General features: G+C 39.3%; 1 protein-coding gene across 1 annotated transcript; it reads right to left on the bottom strand.

Annotated features, from left to right (window-relative positions):
• Nucleotides 1–19,151: 19,151 nt before the first annotated feature.
• On the bottom strand, nt 19,152–20,507 carry LOC127091207 (protein MAIN-LIKE 1-like). Its single transcript, XM_051029772.1, has 2 exons — nt 19,905–20,507; nt 19,152–19,808 (listed from the first exon to the last, which is right to left on the bottom strand). Exons 1-2 carry the CDS (start codon nt 20,358–20,360, stop codon nt 19,572–19,574), a joined length of 693 nt encoding a protein of 230 aa, XP_050885729.1. The 5' UTR covers nt 20,361–20,507; the 3' UTR covers nt 19,152–19,571.
• Nucleotides 20,508–20,789: the final 282 nt, after the last annotated feature.

Genomic DNA, 20,789 nt, shown 5'->3' with positions numbered 1-20,789 from the left:
TTTGGTATATGGAATGGAAGCCGTGCTACCGGTTGAGGTCCAGATTCCCTCTTTGAGAGTCCTGATGGACGTGAAGTTGCAAGAGGCTGAATGGGTAAGGACCCGGTACGAGGAGTTGAGCCTGATCGAAGAAAAGAGGCTGGCAGCCATCTGTCATGGGCAGTTGTACCAGCAGAGGATGAAGCGTGCTTTTGACAGAAAGGTGCGACCTCGGGTATCACGTAGGTGATATGGTGCTGAAAAGGATCCTTCCTCCTCAAAATGATCGAAGGGGCAAATGGACACCTAATTATGAAGGTCTGTTCGTGGTCAAGAAGGTTTTCTCTGGAGGAGCCTTGTTGTTAACGACCATGGATGGCGAGGACTTTCCATCCCCTGTGAATGCGGACGCAGTTAAAAAATACTTCGTGTAAAGAGACTCGCTGGACGAAAAGAATAAAATAGTCCAGGCAAAAATGGGCATCCCGGCGAACCAAAAACAGAAGGAAAGGTTCGGGCAAAAATTAGGGATAAAAATGAAAAATGTACACCCGGCAAGTCGAAAACCTGAAAAGGCGACTTGGGCAAAAAAGGGTATCCCGGTGGATTGAAAACCCGAAAGGGCGGTCCAAGCAAAAGAGGGATTGAAACGAACAACTGCGTCTAGCATGATCATTTGCGCTTTGGTTAAAGCATCATGGATAATACCCGGTGGGGATCAGTCAGAAGCGTCTTGTTCAGAAGGCAGAAAGCATGGAGAGTCTGAGGACATATGGGGTGTAACCGAGTTGGAACTCGATGAGATCACGGGTTTCACATTGCCATTAGGATAGATTTTTCCTTTTGTGCGCAATTACCTCTTTTCAGGAATTGCTTCCTTTGTATTGCTCATTCATGAGCCACACAATTTTCAATCAATAAAATGCATATTCAGTCAAATAATTTTGTTTTTGTTTTTCACTACCGCTTTGATTGCAAAAACATCCAGATATTTTTGATAAAGAATCTTGCATTTTAAGACATACAGGTCCCTTCCAATGCATGTTTATAAGGTTGAAAGCTTGAAATCTTATTCGGAAGGTTGGGTGACCCAAGTGTTGAAATCTTGACACGCCTGGGGCACGGTTTTATCTAACGATCTGTTTTGCAGGTGCTGTTAGTTATTTTCACTCACTTGCAGGTTGTGATGTGGAAGCTGTTGACAAAACAAATTCCCATGGAGTCCGATCAGGGACGAGTGAATGGGTAGTGAAGGGATGACGAAGAGACGTTGAGACGTACGACGATCCTTGAATGATAATCAAGAAGACTCTTCAAAGTCGGAAGATTGGAAGGTCTGTAGAAATTCCCCGCGGAGTCCAATCAGGGACGAATGGATAAGAAGAACGATGAAGAGACGGCAGGACGTCCGACGACCTTTGGAATTAATCAAGAAGACTCTTCAAAGTCGGAAAATTGAAAAGTCTGTATAATCCCCAGGAGTTCGCTCTCCGTCGAGCGCGAAGCGGTTGGGAATACAAGATGATGGAGCAGAAAAGGTCCAGACGAGTCTGGGAGTTCTCAAAAGTGGAAAGCCGATACGAGATTGGGAGGTGGATACCATGGTTCGACGAGTCGACGGGTGTTCTGTACCAACTTTTCTCATTTCCCTAGCTAAGTCCCCAAGCGGAGTTGTGAGGACTAACTCCCCAGCAGGTCCAAGGTCTGTGGATCCCCTAGCTGAGTCAGGATGGTTATCCCCGGCAGGTTTAAAATAGTGTTTCCTCAGCAGCCAGGCCTGAAGGTTGCTATTCCCCGAGTGGAGCGGGTTTCAATGAAATATATCTCCAGCAGTGTATCCTACGTGTGGATTGGAGGGGTCGTCCCCAGCGGAGTAGCATTCGTTTCCCCTAGCAGGGTCAGGATGGTTATCCCCAGCAGGTGTCAGATCGATGCTTCCCCAGTCGCCAGGCCTGGAGGTTGCTGTTTCCCCAACAGAGCTATCTGTGGGCTTTTCCCCAGTGAAGTCGCCCGGGGTCTGTGAGGGTTTCCCCAGAGCAGAGTCGAGATTGATATCCCCAGCAAGTCAAAAACTGTTGTATCCCCACAGAGCGTTGGTGGTTCTTATCCCCAACAGTTTCCCGAGCGGATTGGGTGCAAAGGAGGTTCTTCCCCAGCAAGGGTTACCTTTTCCTAGCAGCAGCAGTGCTATTCCCCAGCGGGGTGGAGATCGGAGAATTGACGAGTTCCTCAACGGAGTGTCTCGTGCTCCCCAGCAGAATCCCTTGAGGGGGACGCTTTTTATGCATTCATCATGTAGAATAAGCATAGCATGTTGCATAGAAAAAAAAAATCGCGTAGCATTTCCATCATTATGGAGCATTACGCAGAAAAAGCCAATCATGCATCATGTCAAGCATACGCTAGTCTCAAGCCGTGGTATTTGTTTGAGAGGTGGTTTTGCCTAAAGGTGAAGGTGTTACTCTGAAGAGTTTTGGCATCGTTATTTTGAATCGAAGTTTCTGTCAAGCAGAGATGGGAATGTTAATCAAAGAAAGTTTTGGGGTTCGAAAAAAACAAGAGAGAGTAATCCCAGCTAAAACGCAAAGTGTTCGTTGGCTAGGGTTGAAGGAAAGAACAGCCGGTTTGTGGGTTGTTATTCCCAGCATGGGCCTGTGGCATGTGTGCTGGTTCATTTATCATTGTTTTGTTATCTTCGCTGATACTGATAGGTATGAAGAGTTTTCCGGTGTTCAGACCGAGGCGGTATTCAGACCGAAGTGGCGTTCAGGCCAATTTTCTGATTTTCAGATCGAAGAAGTTTCCGACGATCAGGTCGAAGTACTTATGGCATTCAGGCCAGTTTTCTGGTGTTCAGACCGAAGTGGCGTTCAGGCCAATTTTCCGATTTTCAGATCGAAGAAGTTTCCGACGATCAGGTCGAAGTACTTATGGCATTCAGGCCAATTTTCCGGTGTTCAGACCGAGGCGGTATTCAGACCGAAGTGGCGTTCAGACCAATTTTCCGATTTTCAGATCGAAGAAGTTTCCGACGATCAGGTCGAAGTACTTATGGCATTCAGGCCAGTTTTCCGGTGTTCAGACCGAAGTGGCGTTCAGGCCAATTTTCCGATTTTCAGATCGAAGAAGTTTCCGACGATCAGGTCGAAGTACCTATGGCATTCAGGCTAATTTTCCGGTGTTCAGACCGAGGCGGTATTCAAACCGAAGTGGCGTTCAGGCCAATTTTCCGATTTTTAGATCGAAGAAGTTTCCGACGATCAGGTCGAAGTACTTATGGCATTCAGGCCAGTTTTCCGGTGTTCAGACCGAAGTGGCGTTCAGGCCAATTTTCCGATTTTCAGATCGAAGAAGTTTCCGACGATCAGGTCGAAGTACTTATGGCATTCAGGCCAATTTTCCGGTGTTCAGACCGAGGCGGTATTCAGACCGAAGTGGCGTTCAGGCCAATTTTCCGATTTTCAGATCGAAGAAGTTTCCGACGATCAGGTCGAAGTACTTATGGCATTCAGGCCAGTTTTCCGGTGTTCAGACCGAAGTGGCGTTCAGGCCAATTTTCCGATTTTCAGATCGAAGAAGTTTCCGACGATCAGGTCGAAGTACTTATGGCATTCAGGCCAGTTTTCCGGTGTTCAGACCGAAGTGGTATTCAGACTAGTTTTCCGGTGTTCAGACCGAGGCGGTATCCAGACCGAGGTGATGTTTAGACCATGAAAATGAAAAAGAAGAAAATTTTCGGGGTTCAAGAAAAGCATAAAAAAGAAGAAAGAGATAATAATCCCCAGCGGGTGTGGTGTTCAGGCCATGGTTATCCCTGCGCTACCATTTATTTTGGTATCCAGGTCGATGTTGTTGTTTCGGTGATCAGGCCGACTTTCTCCGTTCCCGACGGGTTCTTGTTTCAAGATTGTGTTCTTCGCCGATTCTGACAGGCATTGTTAATTATTTTCCCATCAGAGTGCAAATTGTTCGTCTGTTCTTGGTATTCAATCACTCTTCATCCTGATCATCTGAAAGCCAAGGCTATTCATATCAACAGGTTCACAGTGGATTGAATAGGGGCAGTTGTAACACCTCAAAATTTGCCCTCCTCTCTTGGGACTGGCTTAACATATTTGCATTGCATTCTTAGGTCATTAGGCATTGCATATTGCATATCATGTGGTTACATTGTGCAAGGCATCCTCCTAAGTCTTGATCAGAAGATGAAGAGGTCATGGTGCAAGCTAGGGTTTCATTGGACTGGATCATTAATTGTCTGAGGGTTGTGGTCCAAATTAGGGTTTCTCAAGGAGATTGGTCTTGATCTTGGTTGAAATGATACATCATCATCATCATGGTTTTGTTATCATCCAGGAGATTCAGAAGATTGATCAGATACCTTGAGATTAGGGTTTTGACCAATGGTCAACCCTAATCAATTGCATTGGGCCAATCAGGGCTTGGCAAGGAGATGGGGTCTATGATGGATATGGGGATTATTTCATGATTGTATTGAGCTTATGGAGGCTAGGGTTTCATCATTGAGCCATTTTATCAGAGGATTGGGGCTCAGATTGATCAGTGCACAACTAAATTCATCTATCAGTTGAAAAGTCAATTGTGGTCAACTGTGCTTGATTTTATGGATTTGGAGGTGGGAGAGAGTTGGATACACTTCATTCATGTTGAAACAAGTTTCATTTGACATGTCAAAGCTCAAGAATGAAGAAAATAAAGTCAGAACAAAAATTACCAAAAATAGAAAGTGACTTGTAATGGAAGTTTCCAAAAATGGAAAGTTTTTCACCATAAAATTACATGTCCAAAAAAGCTTCAAATGAAAATTTGTCCAACATGAAAGTTGTAGATCTTGTTCTCACCTTTCCAAAAAGTCCAAGAACTTGAATTTCCCATGTACGGTTGACAAGTTATGGTCCATTCATTTTCAAAAAATGCCTATAATCAAAGTGGCATAACTTTCACATGGAATGTCCAATTTGGGTGATCTTTTTGTGAGCAAACCCCATTTCACATGTACTTTCATGGTGTATGGTCCAAATTCATCAAAAATGGTCAGTGAAAAAGGTCAAATTTCAAGTGGACTTAAGTGCATTTTTGGTGTGAATATGTGATTTTGAGCAATACTTGGAATTTGAACATGAGAACCATTCCAACACACTCCAAATACCATTTAGAAGTTGTGTGAACTGTCATGAGCTGTCACATTGCAATATTTGGCAAGGTCATTTTTGACATAGCACCTAAAAATGCAATTACACTAATCTTCCAAATTTTGGATAATTGAGATTAAGAGATGGATTAGTGTGAGGTATAAATGGTTAACTGTAACAGAATTTGCTAATCACAATCACAATTCTCAAGATCCATAACAAACTTTCCCTCCATTTTCTCAAAATTCTCTCAAAAGCTTCATCATTTTTTTTCAAGATTTCTTCACCAATTCTCAATCAAATTGCACGATTCTTCTTGATTCATCTTCCACAAGCCAAGATCTACATCTGTTTTGGTAAATTCGTGGAAGAACCTTCAAGATCATGGACTGTTCAAGGTTTGCACAACAATGGAGTTTTGAGATTTCTTCCAATTGAAGCAACATTGAGCTTAGCTGGTCACTCCATTCACCTTCCTGAACCTTGTGCTACATCTGTTTTGGCTTTGGCATCGTGAATCATCAAGATCAACAGCTGTCATCAACACAAGGTACTTTTTCGAATTTCACCATTGCTCGAACTATGCTAGGGTTTAGAAAGGTCTTTGGATGTAGATGAACATGATATGCATAGTTTTTGATTTGGTTGAGTGAGGTGAGAGTAATCGCGTTTGGAAGTTTGATGTTCATAACTTGTTTCGTTCGATCCGTGCCATATGTTGAGAGTTAGGAGAAATTATTTGCATATCTTGAATCCTTGTGGAAAGACGGTTCCAACGGTTATAAGTTTGTGCATTTTGGTTACGATTCGTGGTTCATGATTTCTGGAATTTTCTGGTTTGTTCTTGAGCAAGAACAAGTGAAAAAGCATGTTTGATCCATTATCTCGCCTTGCCTTGTTTAAAATGTGTTTGGCGCCAGTATGAGCCAATCAAAACGCGCCATGGCTTCTGTTTAAGACGACGCCGTTTTGGCCAATGTAGTTAATATTACAACCGTGCCATTGCCTTATTTAATTATTTGATTATTTCTTATTTCTTTTTCATTTGTTTTATATTTTGATACATCATCTTGTAAAAATCATAGAGACCTCAAAACTTATCCGATTTTGGTGAGCTTTTTTCCATGATACTCCTGATGATGTGTAGAATTTAATCATGATTTTTGTGGAATTTTTGCACGTGTAGAAAATTAATTGGCTTAGGGATTGATTTAATGTGTTCATTTTGTACATGTTTTGCCAAATCTCTCATGAAATGATGATGCCTTCAAATAAATGAATGAAATTTTTTGTGTTTGTTCTGGACATGTTGATGGTGATTTTCATGTAGAGTTTGTGATTTTTGGATACTTGGTGAAGGAGATATGAATTTTTGATTAGAGGTGTGACAATTTGTGTCACACCAAGCTATGTCAACTTCATGATTTTATTTAAAATGCTTAGGGATGTTGATTTGAGCTGAAATTTTGTGTGGATGATAATTTGTATGTTGAGACCACATGTGATGTTTTCTGGAATTTTTGATGGAATTTTCTAATTGATTGATAATTTTCTTCCCTGTTTGGTCATTTTGTGACATTATGTGACACATGATTGTATTTTGTTTTGTGTTGTAGGGTTTGATGCTTGAGCTTGGGCTCATGGCTTGCACTTGTGTGCATTAATTTGTGTTGTCTGCATAGATTGACTTTTGCTGTTTACTGTTGGTTTGTCTGAGTACTGATGATACTTGATTGATTTCAGGTACATTAAGTTGCTTACAGTTCTTTAAGAACTTGCTTGCTGTTGCTTGGTTTTTAAACCAGTTGAGGTAGACTCTCTTGTCTCCATGTAGTCTGGAAGACCTGGCTTGTTATTTAGCCAGGCAACTGTCTGAAGTCCTCCTTAAGAGGCGATGTTTGTGATTGTTTACTTTTGTGCCAAGCAGGTAAAGACCTCTATGAGGCAATTGGCGGAACCCAAGGGATATGCAATCTATCCCCCGCTATTCTGTTGAGTCGTCCCTCTGCTCACACCACTGTGTTGATGCATTGGGACACAAACCCAAGATCTTGTACTTTGTACAGTTGTGTCAGAGTCTTGAGCGTAGAAGGGTCCCTCCATTCTGGACCCACGCTCCTTTGTCTAAAGCTCTCCCTGGACAGGGATAAGAGCTGTGAAGTCTGATCTTCACTCACCTTTCATCAGCTTCACCTTAGCCTCTCAATGGCAAGGTTAAGAGCTAACTCTACCCTTGTACAGATGACTTGCCTTGGCAGTCGAACCCTTTGTCTGAGCCCACTTCTGACTGGATATAGTGTGTGCTTTGTGAATATTTGCTTGAAATGTTTGTTTTATTTTGATTGATGCTTGCATGCTTGTTCTTCCTGGTTAGGATTAGCTTGTTGTTGTGCAAGTAGATAGAAACCATAACATAGGGCAATGATGCATGATAACACTAGGCTCGAGTACAGCTCCCTGGTAGCGTGTCTTCCCTTGGTTTCTGGCTAGAATTTCTTTCCCTTTCAGAGGAACTACGTCGCCCTGATCCTCATACCAGATGAGGTACGTAGGCAGGAGACCGTGCGAGGTCTCTCCGGGCACTTTTTTTTTCTTTTGTGTGTGTGCTTGACAGTTATAGGCTCGAGTTCCCGACTCCCTATTAACTTGTTGGTTGTTGTGTGCTTGGAAGCTGATGTAAGTCCATCTAGTGGCATTCGGGTTCCAGTGTGCGTGTGTTTGGTTCGGATGCTGATATAAGTCCAGTGGTTGGCATTCAGGATCCATGTTTGCCTGTGTTTGTGTTTGTTTGTTTGGCGTGCGTGAGCCGAACTACGGCAGCTCTGATTCTCGTTCCAGACGAGATACGTAGGCATAGGATGCGATATCCTAGCGGGCCCTCTCCTCTTTTCCCCCACCTGTGTTATCTTCGGTGTGTGTGTGTGATGTTTGTTTTAGCAACCTTTTCTTTCTTTTAGAGCGTGGATCCCGTCGAGTACGACGGACGTGAGGGGTGCTAATACCTTCCCCTTGCGTAACCGACTCCCGATCCCATTCTCTTTGGTCGCGAGACCATGTCCTTTCCAGGTTTACTCTGAGCGTTTCCTTTCCCTCTTTTGGGATAAATAACGCACGGTGGCGGCTCTGTGTTGTTTTGTTTCAGCCCGCCGGTTGTTTTTCGCGGATGCGACAGTTATGTAACACTTGTTATCTTATTTCAAAGAGAAAGTAAAGAATAACAGTTTATAACCAACTTATTATGTTCTTCTTGCTTCCCTTTTTCCATCCTTGTGGATTTCTTGCCGACCAAGAAACCAATTATACTTTGTTATTCTGGTATTGTTTTCACAACAAAAATTAGTGCAGTGAGCATGAAGAAAATATCGTCAACAAACTATGAGATTCAAAAGTTCACTGGAGTGAATGATTTCGGTCTGTGGCGCTTGAAGATGAAAGTCCTACTGGTTCAGCAGGGTTGTTTACAAACGTTGAAGGGAGCCGAAGCCATGGACGTTGCATTAACGGACAAAGAAAAAATGACTATGGTAGAGAAATCTCACGATGTCATCTTATTGAGCCTTGGTGATAAGGTTCTTCGGCCTATTTCGAAGGAGATGATGGCGTCGGGGTTATGGGTGAAACTGAAAGTTTGTACATGACCAAATCGTTGGTTAATCGCCTCTACCTGAAGCAAGTCTTGTATTCATTAAAGATTAGTGAAGACAAAGTTATGGCTGAGCAATTGGATATGTTAAATAAGCTGATTCTTGATCTTGAAAATATCGATGTCAAGATCGAGGATGAAGATCAAGCATTGTTGTTGTTGTATGATTTGCCTAGATCACATGTTCACTTCAAATAAACTCTCTTGTATGGAAGAGAGTCTCTGACCTTTGAAGAAGTTCAATCAACCTTGTATTCTAAGTATTTGAACGAATGAAAGGAGCACAAGCCATCTTCGAATGGTGAAGCCATGTCGGTTAAGGAGAAATTCACAAAGAGAGATGGCAAGTTCGACAAGAAGAAGGGTAAAAGTCAACATAAGTCTTATAATAGTGATGCATCTGGTATTCGATGTTATCACTTTAAGAATGGGGGTCATACAAGAAAAGTATGCCTTGAACGCCTGAAAGATCATGGAGGTAAGGATAATGGCAACACAACTATTGTTCAAGATGATTTCGACTCATCTCATGTTCTTGTAGTTTCAAGCGGCGACTCAAGTAAACAGTGGATTATGGATTCAAATTGCACTTGGCACATGACTCCAAACAAAGACTTGTTCGAGGAACTATGTGATCAAGATGATGGATTTGTATCACTTGGAAATATTAAAGCTTTCAAGATTGCAGGTGTTGGATTTGTGACATTCAAGCTCCATGATGAGTCAACAAGGTTGTTGACTGAAGTCAGGTATGTACCTGATTTGAAGAGAAATTTGATTTCTCTTGGTGAATTCGACAAGAAAGGATATATTTTCTAAATAGAGAAAAGTATTCTAAAATTCATAAAGGTGTCGAAGGAATTCCTAAGAGGCGTGAAGAAACAAGGCTTGTATACCCTTGAGGATGAAGTTGTCAGTGACTCTACAGATATTGCATCCACAAAACCTTTGTCGAAGATAGAAATTGGGACATGAGATTGGGCCATGTTAGTGTAAGGGGTCTGTTCGAATTCGGGAAACAAAATCTACTTGGTGGAGACAAAGTCGAAAAGCTGAAGTTTTACGAACCCTGTGTACTTGGAAAATCTTACATACTGAAGTTCAATAAAGGCAAACAAAGAACACATGGATCTCTTGATTACATCCATGTTGATTTTTGGAGGCCTGTAAGGTTTCCATCACATTCAGGAGCAAGGTATTTTATATCGATAGTTGATGATTATTTCAAAAAGTTATGGGTATTCATCCAGAATATTAAGGATGAAACTTTTGAGAACTTCAAAAGTTGGAAGACTCTGGTCCAAAATCAGACTAGCAGAAAGGTCAAGCGGTTGAGAACCGACAATGACCTTGAATTTTGCAATGAGGCATTCAACAGTTTTTGTGCAGCCTCTGGTATTGCAAGACACACAACTATTGTAGGTATACCGCAATAAAATGGTTTGGCTTAAAGGTTTAATCGAACCATTTTGGAAAGAGATAGATGCATGTTGACTAGTGATGGGTTAAAGAAGGTCTTTTAGGCAGAGGCTGTTTCGACAACAACATATTTGATAAATAGATGTCCTTCAACTGCGTCAGATATGAAAACATCTGATTTTTTTTTGTCGAGACATGCACTAGATCCCAACAAACTTAGAGTATTTGGTTGCATAGCCTATGCTCACATTAGGCAAGACAAGGTCGAACCTAGAGCTCTGAGATGCATGCTCATGGGATACCTTGAAGGAGTCAAAGCTTATAGACTATGGTTCCTAGAGCCAGGTCACAGGAGGTGTATCACCAGTCGAGATGTAGTTTTCAATGAATTTGAGATGGATTTCAAGAAAACTAATGACGTTAATCAAAGTGCACATATATTTTAAGAAGAGCTGGACATGAAGAGATTCTTGTTGAGGTGGAGCATGTCGATGCTGAATTACGTATCCCGGATCAAGTCTAGGAAGAAGCACAAGATGCTGAAGATACTGAAAAAATTGAGGAAATTGTCGATGATGACCTATTGGCAAGAGATAGGTTGAGAAGAATCATTAAGCCACCTCAAAGACTTAGGTATGCAGATCTCATAGCTTATGCCTTAATCTTTGCAAGTGAGGTTCTAGATGAAGAACCTAAATACTATAAAGAAGTTATGAGGAGTTGAAATAAGAATGAATGGATAAAGGCCATGGATACTGAGATTAAGTATCTTCATGATAACCACACTTGGGAACTGATCAAGAAACCTGTTGGAGTCAGGTTAGTCAGCTGTAAGTGGATTTTCAAAGTTAAGGAAGGAATCGAAGGAGTGACGTCGAAGACATAAAAGGCAAGATTTGTCGCAAGGGGTTTCACTCAGAAAGAAGGTGTCGACTTCAATGATGTGTTTTCTCCTATTTTGAAGTACATGTCCATTTGAATGTTACTTTCCATGGTGGCATAATTCGACCTAGAATTGGAACAAATGGATGTGAAAACTGCTTTCTTGTATGGAGATCTAGATGAAATAATCCTGATGAGGCAACCTGAAAGGTATGTAGAAAAGGGAAAGGAAGATTATGTGTTCAGTCTAGATATATCTTTATATAGACTGAAACAATCTCCTCAACAGTGGAATAGGAGATTCGACAAGTTCATGGCACACATAGGTTTCATTAGAAGATAGTTCGACCACTGTGTTTATTTCAGATTTTGAGATGGAAATTCATTTATTATTTTATTTCTTTATGTGAATGATATTCTCATAGCAAGAAACGATTTCGAGGATGTAATAAAGGTGAAGGATGAACTCAATAAGGAGTTCTATATGAAGGATCTGGGAGATGCATCCAGAATTTTTGGGATTGACATCTAAAGAGATATAAAGCATTCAAAATTATCCTAATCTCAAGAGACATACCTACGGAAGATTCTCAACAAATTTGGTATGTCGAATTCAAAGCCTGTTGTGACTCCAACAAACCCTCAATTCAAGGGGAGTACATATCATTGTCCCAATACTGAGGTCGAAAGAGCTTATATGAATAACATCCCATATGCTAACATAGTGGTTTCGTTGATATATGTTATGGTCTGTACTAGACCCGACATAGCATATGCAGTAAGTCTTGTAAGAAGGTACATGGAGAATCCTGGAAAGGCTCACTGGCAAGCATTGAAGTGGATTCTAAGATATGTAAATGGGTCTCTGAATAGAGTCCTGATTTATGATAGAGAATTTGGTGAGAAAAGTAAAGCATAAATCGAAGGGTATGTCGACTTTAATCATGCAGGTGTATGGATTCCAGAAAATCTATTTTTGCATATGTGTTCACTATATTTGGCACAACATTCAGTTGGAAAGCAACACTTCAGAAGGTTTTTTCCTTATCAACCACTAAAGCGGAATATATCACCCTCACTGAAGCTGTGAAATAAGAATTGTGGCTTGAAGGTTTTTCTAAGGAGCTGAAACTTCAAGGTCGAGTTATCACTGTTAAATGTGATAGTCAAAATGCTATACACCTATCGAAGAATTCAGTCTATCATGAGCAAACCAAGCACATATATGTGAGGTTGCATTTTATCAAAGGGATTATCGAGCGTGGAGAAGTCCAAGTGCTGAAGGTTTTGATAGACCATAATGTTGTTGATATGATCACCAAGACATTACCAAATTACAAGTTTTTCCATTGTATGCAGTTGATAAAGCTGCATGAAGAAAGCTAGTTTGTTCCCTTCATATTATAGAGTTTGTTCCAAGGTAGAGATTTGTGAGATATTGGATCGAACTCTAGTATGGTTGAAGGGTAGCTTCTTGGTTCGACAATCCGACATGATCATTAGCATGTCGTCAAAGTCTGTTCACATGTTGTAGTCGAAGTATGCTAAGATTGTTAGCATGTCGATTTGGGCCTGTTTGTTATGCCCGGTTGTTTAAGTTAGCTTGTTCTCTAAGTTAGCTTGTGTAATGATCCTGTGTGTAAAAGCTCATTAGTTTAGTGTGTTGGATTTCTTATAAATAGCATACTAGTCTCTCATCATTGCATAACGCAAATCCTAATTAGGGTGAGAGAGGTTATTTGTTATTCTGTAACACTTGTAATCTCGTTTTAAAGAGAAAGTACAGAATATCAATTTATAATTAAGTTGTTGTATTCTTATTGCTTCCCTTTTTTCCACCCTTGTAGGTTTCTTACCAATCAAGAAACCGATTATACTTTGTTATTTCGGTATCGTTTTCACAACAAGTAAGGAAGATTATTTCTTTAAAAAATAGTTTATTACCTCTTAATTTTTAATGTAGATATTTATTTTTTGTTGGCTATTTTCTAGCTAGAAAAGGTGAATTATTATTATTTTATCATAACTTCTTTTATAATGGGAGTTTTTTTAATAGGAAGTATTTAGTTTTATTTGTTTAATTATTACTTATTTATTATTTTATTGCAATTGAAGCTACGCGAAAAATACCCGAGCGCATCGCACGCTCGAAGATACAACAGAGTCCCCATCGAACTTTATATATTTCCAAAGGAATGGGAAAATATCGATAAAACTTGGGGGAAGAGAAAAAGGGTAAGGAAGTCGGTTATGTAAGGGGAAGATATTAGCAACCCTCACATCCATTGTACTCAATGGGAACCATTTTTATTTTTCTTTGCTCGAATGAGTGTTACTATCTAAAGATTACTCGTAAAAGGATAAGGGAAAAATGAAATAGATACAGTGCTCGGTGAGGATTAGGGCCCTCATGCCTACATATCCTTATAGTGTAATAAGGAATTTAGGGCTCTGTAGTTCATAGAACTAATGATGTGAGATGAAAGAAGTTGTGATTGAAGTGTGGTTTGAACCAAAGAATAATGTTGATTGAACCCATAGGGTAGGTGTATCTAAACCAATGAGAAAAACTGGCATATGGCCAAAAATAAAGGGTTTTTTCTATATAAGGCTTGCAAGGTAACAAAAGGAAATGTTTGTCTAAGTAACGGGAGGACTTATAAGACAAATAAAAAGGCTTTTGGTTCCGAGACAGACATTGGTTATTGGCCCTAGGGTATGTCTGGAATCCAAAGAAAGAGTGTATTTGGTTCAAAGAGAAAGTATATCACTAGGGATGAATGATTAAAGGTATTGAATGATGGATGGTGAAAGATCTGGATGGTTCCCTAAGGCAGAAGAAGAAATAATAATAGATATGCTCGCCAAGGATTCGATCCCGTGTGCCTACGTATTCTCATCGTGCAATGAGAAAGTCAGAGCTCCATAGTTCGGGGAACTAACGCGAAACAAAGAAAGAAAGAGTTTATTGGGTTTCCAAAAGGAGAAGAAAATTGCTTGAAAATAAAGAGTGTGGAATTTACCAATGATGGTAATTATCCAAAGAGAATAAAAGAACAAGTGTTGTTGAATTTTTGAAGGCATGGTCTAAACCAAGGATGCTACCAGAGTTTGTGACTCTACAAGGTAGGAAAATATGTTTTCCAAGGTCTGTAATCCTACAGGATATAATGAGAGAAAACCACTGTATGTATATGTATAGGCAGATAAAAGGGGTCAGAGTTTGTAACTTTACAATGAAATGCCTGTTTGTCAAAGTCTATAACTTTGTAGGGCAAAGTGCAATGATATGTGCCATAATTTATAACCACACAAGGAAAAAGGAAATGAATGCCAGAGTCTGTAACTTTATAAGGGTAAAGAGAAATGATGCCACAGCCTGAAACTTTATAAGGCATTGAAATGAATGTGCTCCAGAGTTTGTAACTCTTTTAGGCAAAAGAAGAAGTAGCTAGAGTCTGTAACCCTATAGGCATAATGAATGGATGCCAAAGTTTGTAACTTTATAGGCAGAAAGAAACATGGATTTCCAAAGTCTGTACCTCTTCAAGGAAAAAAGAAAAGTTTCCAAAGTCTATAACTCTATAGGGAAAAGGAGAATTTTCCAAAGTCTGTAACGTTATAGACAAAGAAAAATAATGCCAAAGCATGTAACTTTATAGGCAATGAAAAAGAGGATGCCAAAGTTTGTAACTGTATAGGAAATGTATGAAGAAATTGATTAGAAGAGGGGTGTGTGACCACGAGGTGATGAACCCAAAAGATGTATGGATATCAAGGAGGAAAGTATGACATTGGATCCAAAGAGGAGGGTGTAGTTATAATAGATATGCAATGCTGCAGTGTAGGAGAGTTTGTATGAAGAAGACCTTGTCAATTACCTGATTCGAATTGCACTAAAGTCTATGAGTAGAAGTGAATACTCTGAGCAACTTGGTCATTCGTCTCGTACCCAAAGATATTCAGAATAAGGATGGGAATGCTCCCCTACCCCTTCTCTATTGCTTAAGGATCATGACATGTGATCCTCATCATAATTGACAAGCTGTTGGAGAAGATTTTGCTTGTTGCTCCTTATGATGAAATGTTGTTTTGTGAAGAAAGAGACTTGATAATTATTTGATTCGAATTATACTAAAGTCTATGAATAGAGGTGAATACTCTGAGCAACTGGGTCATTCGTCCCGTACCCAAAAATATTTAGAATGGGGATATGAATGCTCTCTCTCATCCCTTGTCTATTGCTTAAGGCTCATGGTACACAAGTTGAATCATGATTGATAAGTGTTGATATATCTTTGTTGTGCTTGAACAGTAGTCCACTCTATCTGTAATGTGAATAATTTGTACTGACTTGAAGTCTTGGATTTGGACTTGGTTAATATGAGCCTGTGAGATCCAGTATAACTTCAACACAAGTGATTTTCCTTATCAAGTGATTAAGGGTCTTTTGATCACTTGAACAGGGTCGAGGAATGAGCATAAATCAAAGGATTTGGTTGATCAAAGTAAAATTTGATCAACTTAATCAGTGGGGATGAAAACAACTCAATTATGTACAAAAAACGTCATGAATTTCTCAAATCAATGCTAAACTTGATTCTAAAATCAACCTGACACTAGGGGAACATGGTAATGATACAATGATTATCAAATATCTACATGAATTAATTAAAAAAAATTAAGATTCTAATTATCATGGTGAACATGATTATATCTAATTAATTCTAAAAATAAGAAAATAATATCACTTGAAGTGGGGTGAGTTGTAAATGTTTGGGCCAAATAGGGCCTCAAGCCCAAGCTCTACCCAACAACACTCAGATCCAATCATAAAATTTTACTTCATACCCCTACGTTTAGCCTCATACCCCAACAATTTTTTTAAAATACCAATTTTACCCTTAACTGGTTTTAACCAATTTACCATTTCATTTTTACTATTTAGTTGATACTTCCGAAAATTACACATTCCACCCTAGCACCGGAACTCCTGGAAAAAGACTTTCGGTATGTATTTTTTTCAAATCGGAAGACTAAACGAAAGACATCCGGAACACTGCAATCAGTAAACCGGAAGACTTCAACAAAGAGTTTCGGTTCTTTAATAAAAAAGAAACGTTCCGGGACACTTATTGAAAGAGTTATGGTAAACAAAGTGATACATACCGGAACTCTTTGTTGAAGTCTTCCGGTATTGTTTTAATGTATTCCGGAACTCTTCTTTGAAGACTTCCGGTTTGCAATTTTTTTTGGATTTTTTTTTGAAAGTTTTTTATTGTGCAGGAATGGAAAATCTTCCCCAAATATGTGTAGATACTTCTGATGCGTTTTTAACGACTGGAAGATTTGGTACACGAGAAGAGGTGATCAGATGGATTAAAGAGGTTGGAATCGATAATAAAGTAACTGTTATTATCACTCGTTCAGATACTGAAACAGACAAGAGAGGGAAAAGTAACAAATTAACATTTGGTTGTGATAAAGGTGGGAAACACAAGAATACTGATAGTGGAATCCAAAGTGCGTCCAAGAAATGTGGATGCCCATTTAAAATCAGGTCGACTCCGGCGAAAGATGGGTCTGGTTGGAAGATTGATGTTAAATGTGGGTTACATAATCATGGTTTACCTGATAGATTAGAAGGTCATTCCATTATTGGTAGGTTGACCACATATGAGAAGCAACATGTCGCTGATTTGACAAAGAGACATGTACTACTTAGACACGTATTACTTTCCTTGCAAGACCGAGATCCTGAGAATGTCACTCGGATTACACAAGTATACAAGCATAAGAGTGTGATACAAAAAGAGATAAGAGGTCTTAGAAGTGATATACAACATTTGTTTAAGCTTATTGAGGATGCAGGCTATGTGTTTTGGAGTAGAAAAAAAGGATGACTTAGAAGTTGTGAGAGATATATTTTGGGCCCATCCTGATTCAGTTAAGTTGTTGAATATTTTTTCTATTGTGTTAGTTATGGATAGCACCTACAAGACAAACAAATATAGACAATCTTTGTTTGAAATTATTGGCATGACATCAACCGAGTTGACTTTTGATGTTGCATTTGCGTATATGGAGTCTGAGCAGACAGAGAATTTTTGCCGGGTATTGGAGAAACTAAAAGAATTGTTTGTGAAGAAAGATTTGTGTCCACAAGTGATTTTGACAGATAGAGATCTTGCTTTGATGAAAGAAATTGAAATTGTGTTTCCCAGGTCGATTAATTTGCTATGTAGATTTCACATTAACAAAAACGTTGGTGCAAAATGCAAACAACATGTGGTGAATGACCTGCAAAAGACGATAGACACATTATGGATGGAAGTTGTTTGGGCTAGTGATGAGGTTGAGTATGGTCAACAGTTGCATCAACTTGAGCAAGCATGTGTTGATTATAGTGGATTTATTAATTATGTGAAAGACACATGGTTGACTCCACATAGACATAGATTTGTTGGAGCATGGGTTAATCGAGTGCTACATTTGGGTAACACAACGACTAATCAGTACGTGTTATAATTTTTTCTATGTTATTTTTATATGTGATATTTTTTCTATGTATTTTTTATGTGTTATTTTTAATATTTTTAGGGTTGAATTTGCTCACTGGAAGTTAAAGCAGATGTTAGGAAACAGTATAGGTGACATGGTCAAATGTTGAGAAGCTATGAATAACAACTTGAGGTTACAACTGGGAAACATTAGAGCTTCTTTTCAAAAGAGTTTTTACAAAGTTGAGCATGCGCACATAAGTCCATTTTATGGTTATTTGCGTGGTTCTGTGTCTCGAGCTGCTTTGAGACATATTGCTGAAGAGTTATTGAGAGTTGATTATGTTGGAACTAACAGGAAAATATGTGGTTGTACTCTTAGAACATCTTATGGGTTACCTTGTGCTTGTGAGTTAGGAAGATACGCACTAGGTGGTATACCGATACCCCTAGATGTTGTTTATGTTCGTTGGAGGAAACTAACTATGGAAGTTGAGTTAGAGGTAGGTGCAGATGATGGATCAGAGGTGGATATGACTTGTGCAATAGATGAATTGTGGAAACGGTTTAGGTCATTAGATGTTATTGAGAAAAGGGCATTAAAGAGTAGGGTATGTGAACTTGCATACCCCACAATGACTCCATTGTGTCCACCACCCGAGAAATTAAAAACCAAAGGAGGAGTGAAGAAGAAAGGGAAAAAACTAGCAGAATATGATGTTTATGGGGACCGTTCGTATCATGAGTATGTTGATAAGGCATCTCAATCTTCACAAAGGAAATCTCAACCATCACAGACTTCGAAGAAGTTAAAATTATCAAAGAAGCAACCATAATTCACTCTTCAATTTCCTAATCATATTAGGTCATACATTGAAAATGTAGTTAATGTTGAATTAGATGGTAATTGTGGATTTAGAGTCATTGCATCATTGCATGGATATGGCGAGGATGATTGGTCAATGGTTCGCAGTGAGTTAGGGTTGAAAACCATAGACAAGGATAGGTCAACTTTGTATGACAAGTTATTTTGTAATCGGTTATCAGAAGTGAGAGAATCTTTGATGATAGAATCCTTTGGTTCACAACCACCTGAAAAATGGTTGACTCTACCAGATATGAGTTACTTGATAGTGAATCGCTATAATGTTGTACTTGTCTGTTTAGGCAATCCGTGCATGACTTTCTTTCCTATGATAAGTTCACATTCACCAAATGTCTCCATTTATTGCATTGGTTTTGTTATCCAAAATCATTGGGTTCAGGTATGTATTTGATTTTATATGATTTAATATTTTAATCATTTCACTTTATTAAATATATGTTTTAACTATTGTCATCAAGTTAACATGAAAGAGGGGTTTATGTTGCCACCATTCACATTAGATTGGAAGAAGTTTCATTGTCAGACAACAACGTCTTGGATTTTAGGATTTGCAGGACGTCTACAACATTGGCAATTAATTATGCCTATATTAGCATGAATATGTACTCAAAACATGAATATGTGCTCAAAACATGAATATTATATTATGTCTATTATATTTAGTTCTAAAACTTAATACATAAATCAATGTGAACGAGAAATATGCAAAGCTTCAAATAAATCAACAAACTGTGGATCTTCCTCTTCGGCATTAACCTGTCTCAGATAAAGATGAATCAATGTAGATACACGAACCCAATTAGGATCAGATGGTCCTGCGTCATAAACAGGAACTGGTACCTCTCTTGGTTCGTCACGATGGGGAGGGACCAAACGTGGATGTGAAACACAATAATACCACTCCAGATAACCATCTTCTATATCAGATGGAGTGGTGGCCAGGGTAGTTGGACGGATGACAGCAATAACGCTCTAATGGTAACCAATCCAATCAACATCAATATCATCCGCCATCATACAATCAAGAGGTGGGGATGGAACATACTGCTTGTACCCGAAATGACGTAAACATTTGTCAGGCAAGTATGGAACAACTGTGTCACCCCACTTCAAACACCCCTATAAAGACATAACTCATCAAACTGACGCCATGCTCTATGATCCTCAAATGGACGCCATATGACGTCGGCAAGTGTCAGCTCGACCAAAATAGGTCGTAAATCATCAACCTTCAGGACTCCTTTCCTATAGGACCATCTCATCGCTCGAGGAAGACCATAATTATCAGCTGGTTTCCAATTCTCTCCTCTTTTTCCAACAATTGGAAAGTACTCGTGAATCCAACACTGTTACAAAATAAAAACATAATAAACAAAATAAATTAAGTTAACATACTTTATAAAATGAATCCAACACTTAATAAACAAAATTAAATTATATACCTGTAGGAGAGTAGGATATCCACTGAGCTGTTTGCAACTGAACATGGACGCATCTCCAAGGTATCTGTATAGGGTAACTAGTGCAGCTGCTCCCCAACTATATCCCGAACATCTATCTAAGTCCGTAAACAATAGGAGGTATCGTGCCTCGACAAGTATAAATGTCTTGTCGGAAAAAATGGTGGAACCCACAAACATCAGCAAATATGCTCTGGTCGCATATGCCCAGCTAGAAGCAGCTCTATGTTGTACGAATAAATTGTATAACCACTCCAATTTATAATACGAATCCATGCAGCTACGAACATGTGATTGTGTCTCACCTTGTGACACTCCTAAGTAGTCAACATCAACCTCTTCCGTGACATCCTGAGGACTCCAGAAGACACCCCTGATGGGCAAGTGAAGCAGACAAGAGACGTCATCCAAAGTAATGCTCATTTCACTAAACGACATGTGAAATGAAGATGTCTCTAGATGCCATCTTTCCACAAATGCAGATACCAGATTTGTGTCTATCTTGTTCAGACTAGTTCTCTGAAGTGAAGATAACCCAGATCTAGATACCTAACTCTCCACTTGTTGTGGAATAGCTAGTGGAACCATCGATGTCAGCTTTAGTCTGTGTCCAACAACCTTTAACTCTTTCTTCGGACCTCTTTCTTAAAAACAATTAAAACACATTAGAAAACACAATATAAAATATTCAAATATTATTCATTTTCAAATATATCCCGTTTATTTACCTCATCAAACCATAAATGGCGAGCAACATGATACTAGTACTTTACCAAAAGAGACGTATCGTACGACCCTCCTGGATATCCAGCCGCCTCTGCTGCAGATGAAGATGCGCCCTGACCTAAACTACGGTTTGGAATCCTA

Source organism: Lathyrus oleraceus, chromosome 6 (genome assembly GCF_024323335.1).
Source record: "Lathyrus oleraceus cultivar Zhongwan6 chromosome 6, CAAS_Psat_ZW6_1.0, whole genome shotgun sequence".
NCBI lineage: Eukaryota > Viridiplantae > Streptophyta > Magnoliopsida > Fabales > Fabaceae > Lathyrus > Lathyrus oleraceus.
The sequence above is the reverse complement of the archived record's forward strand: the minus strand, read 5'-3'. Positions and strand labels throughout refer to the sequence as shown.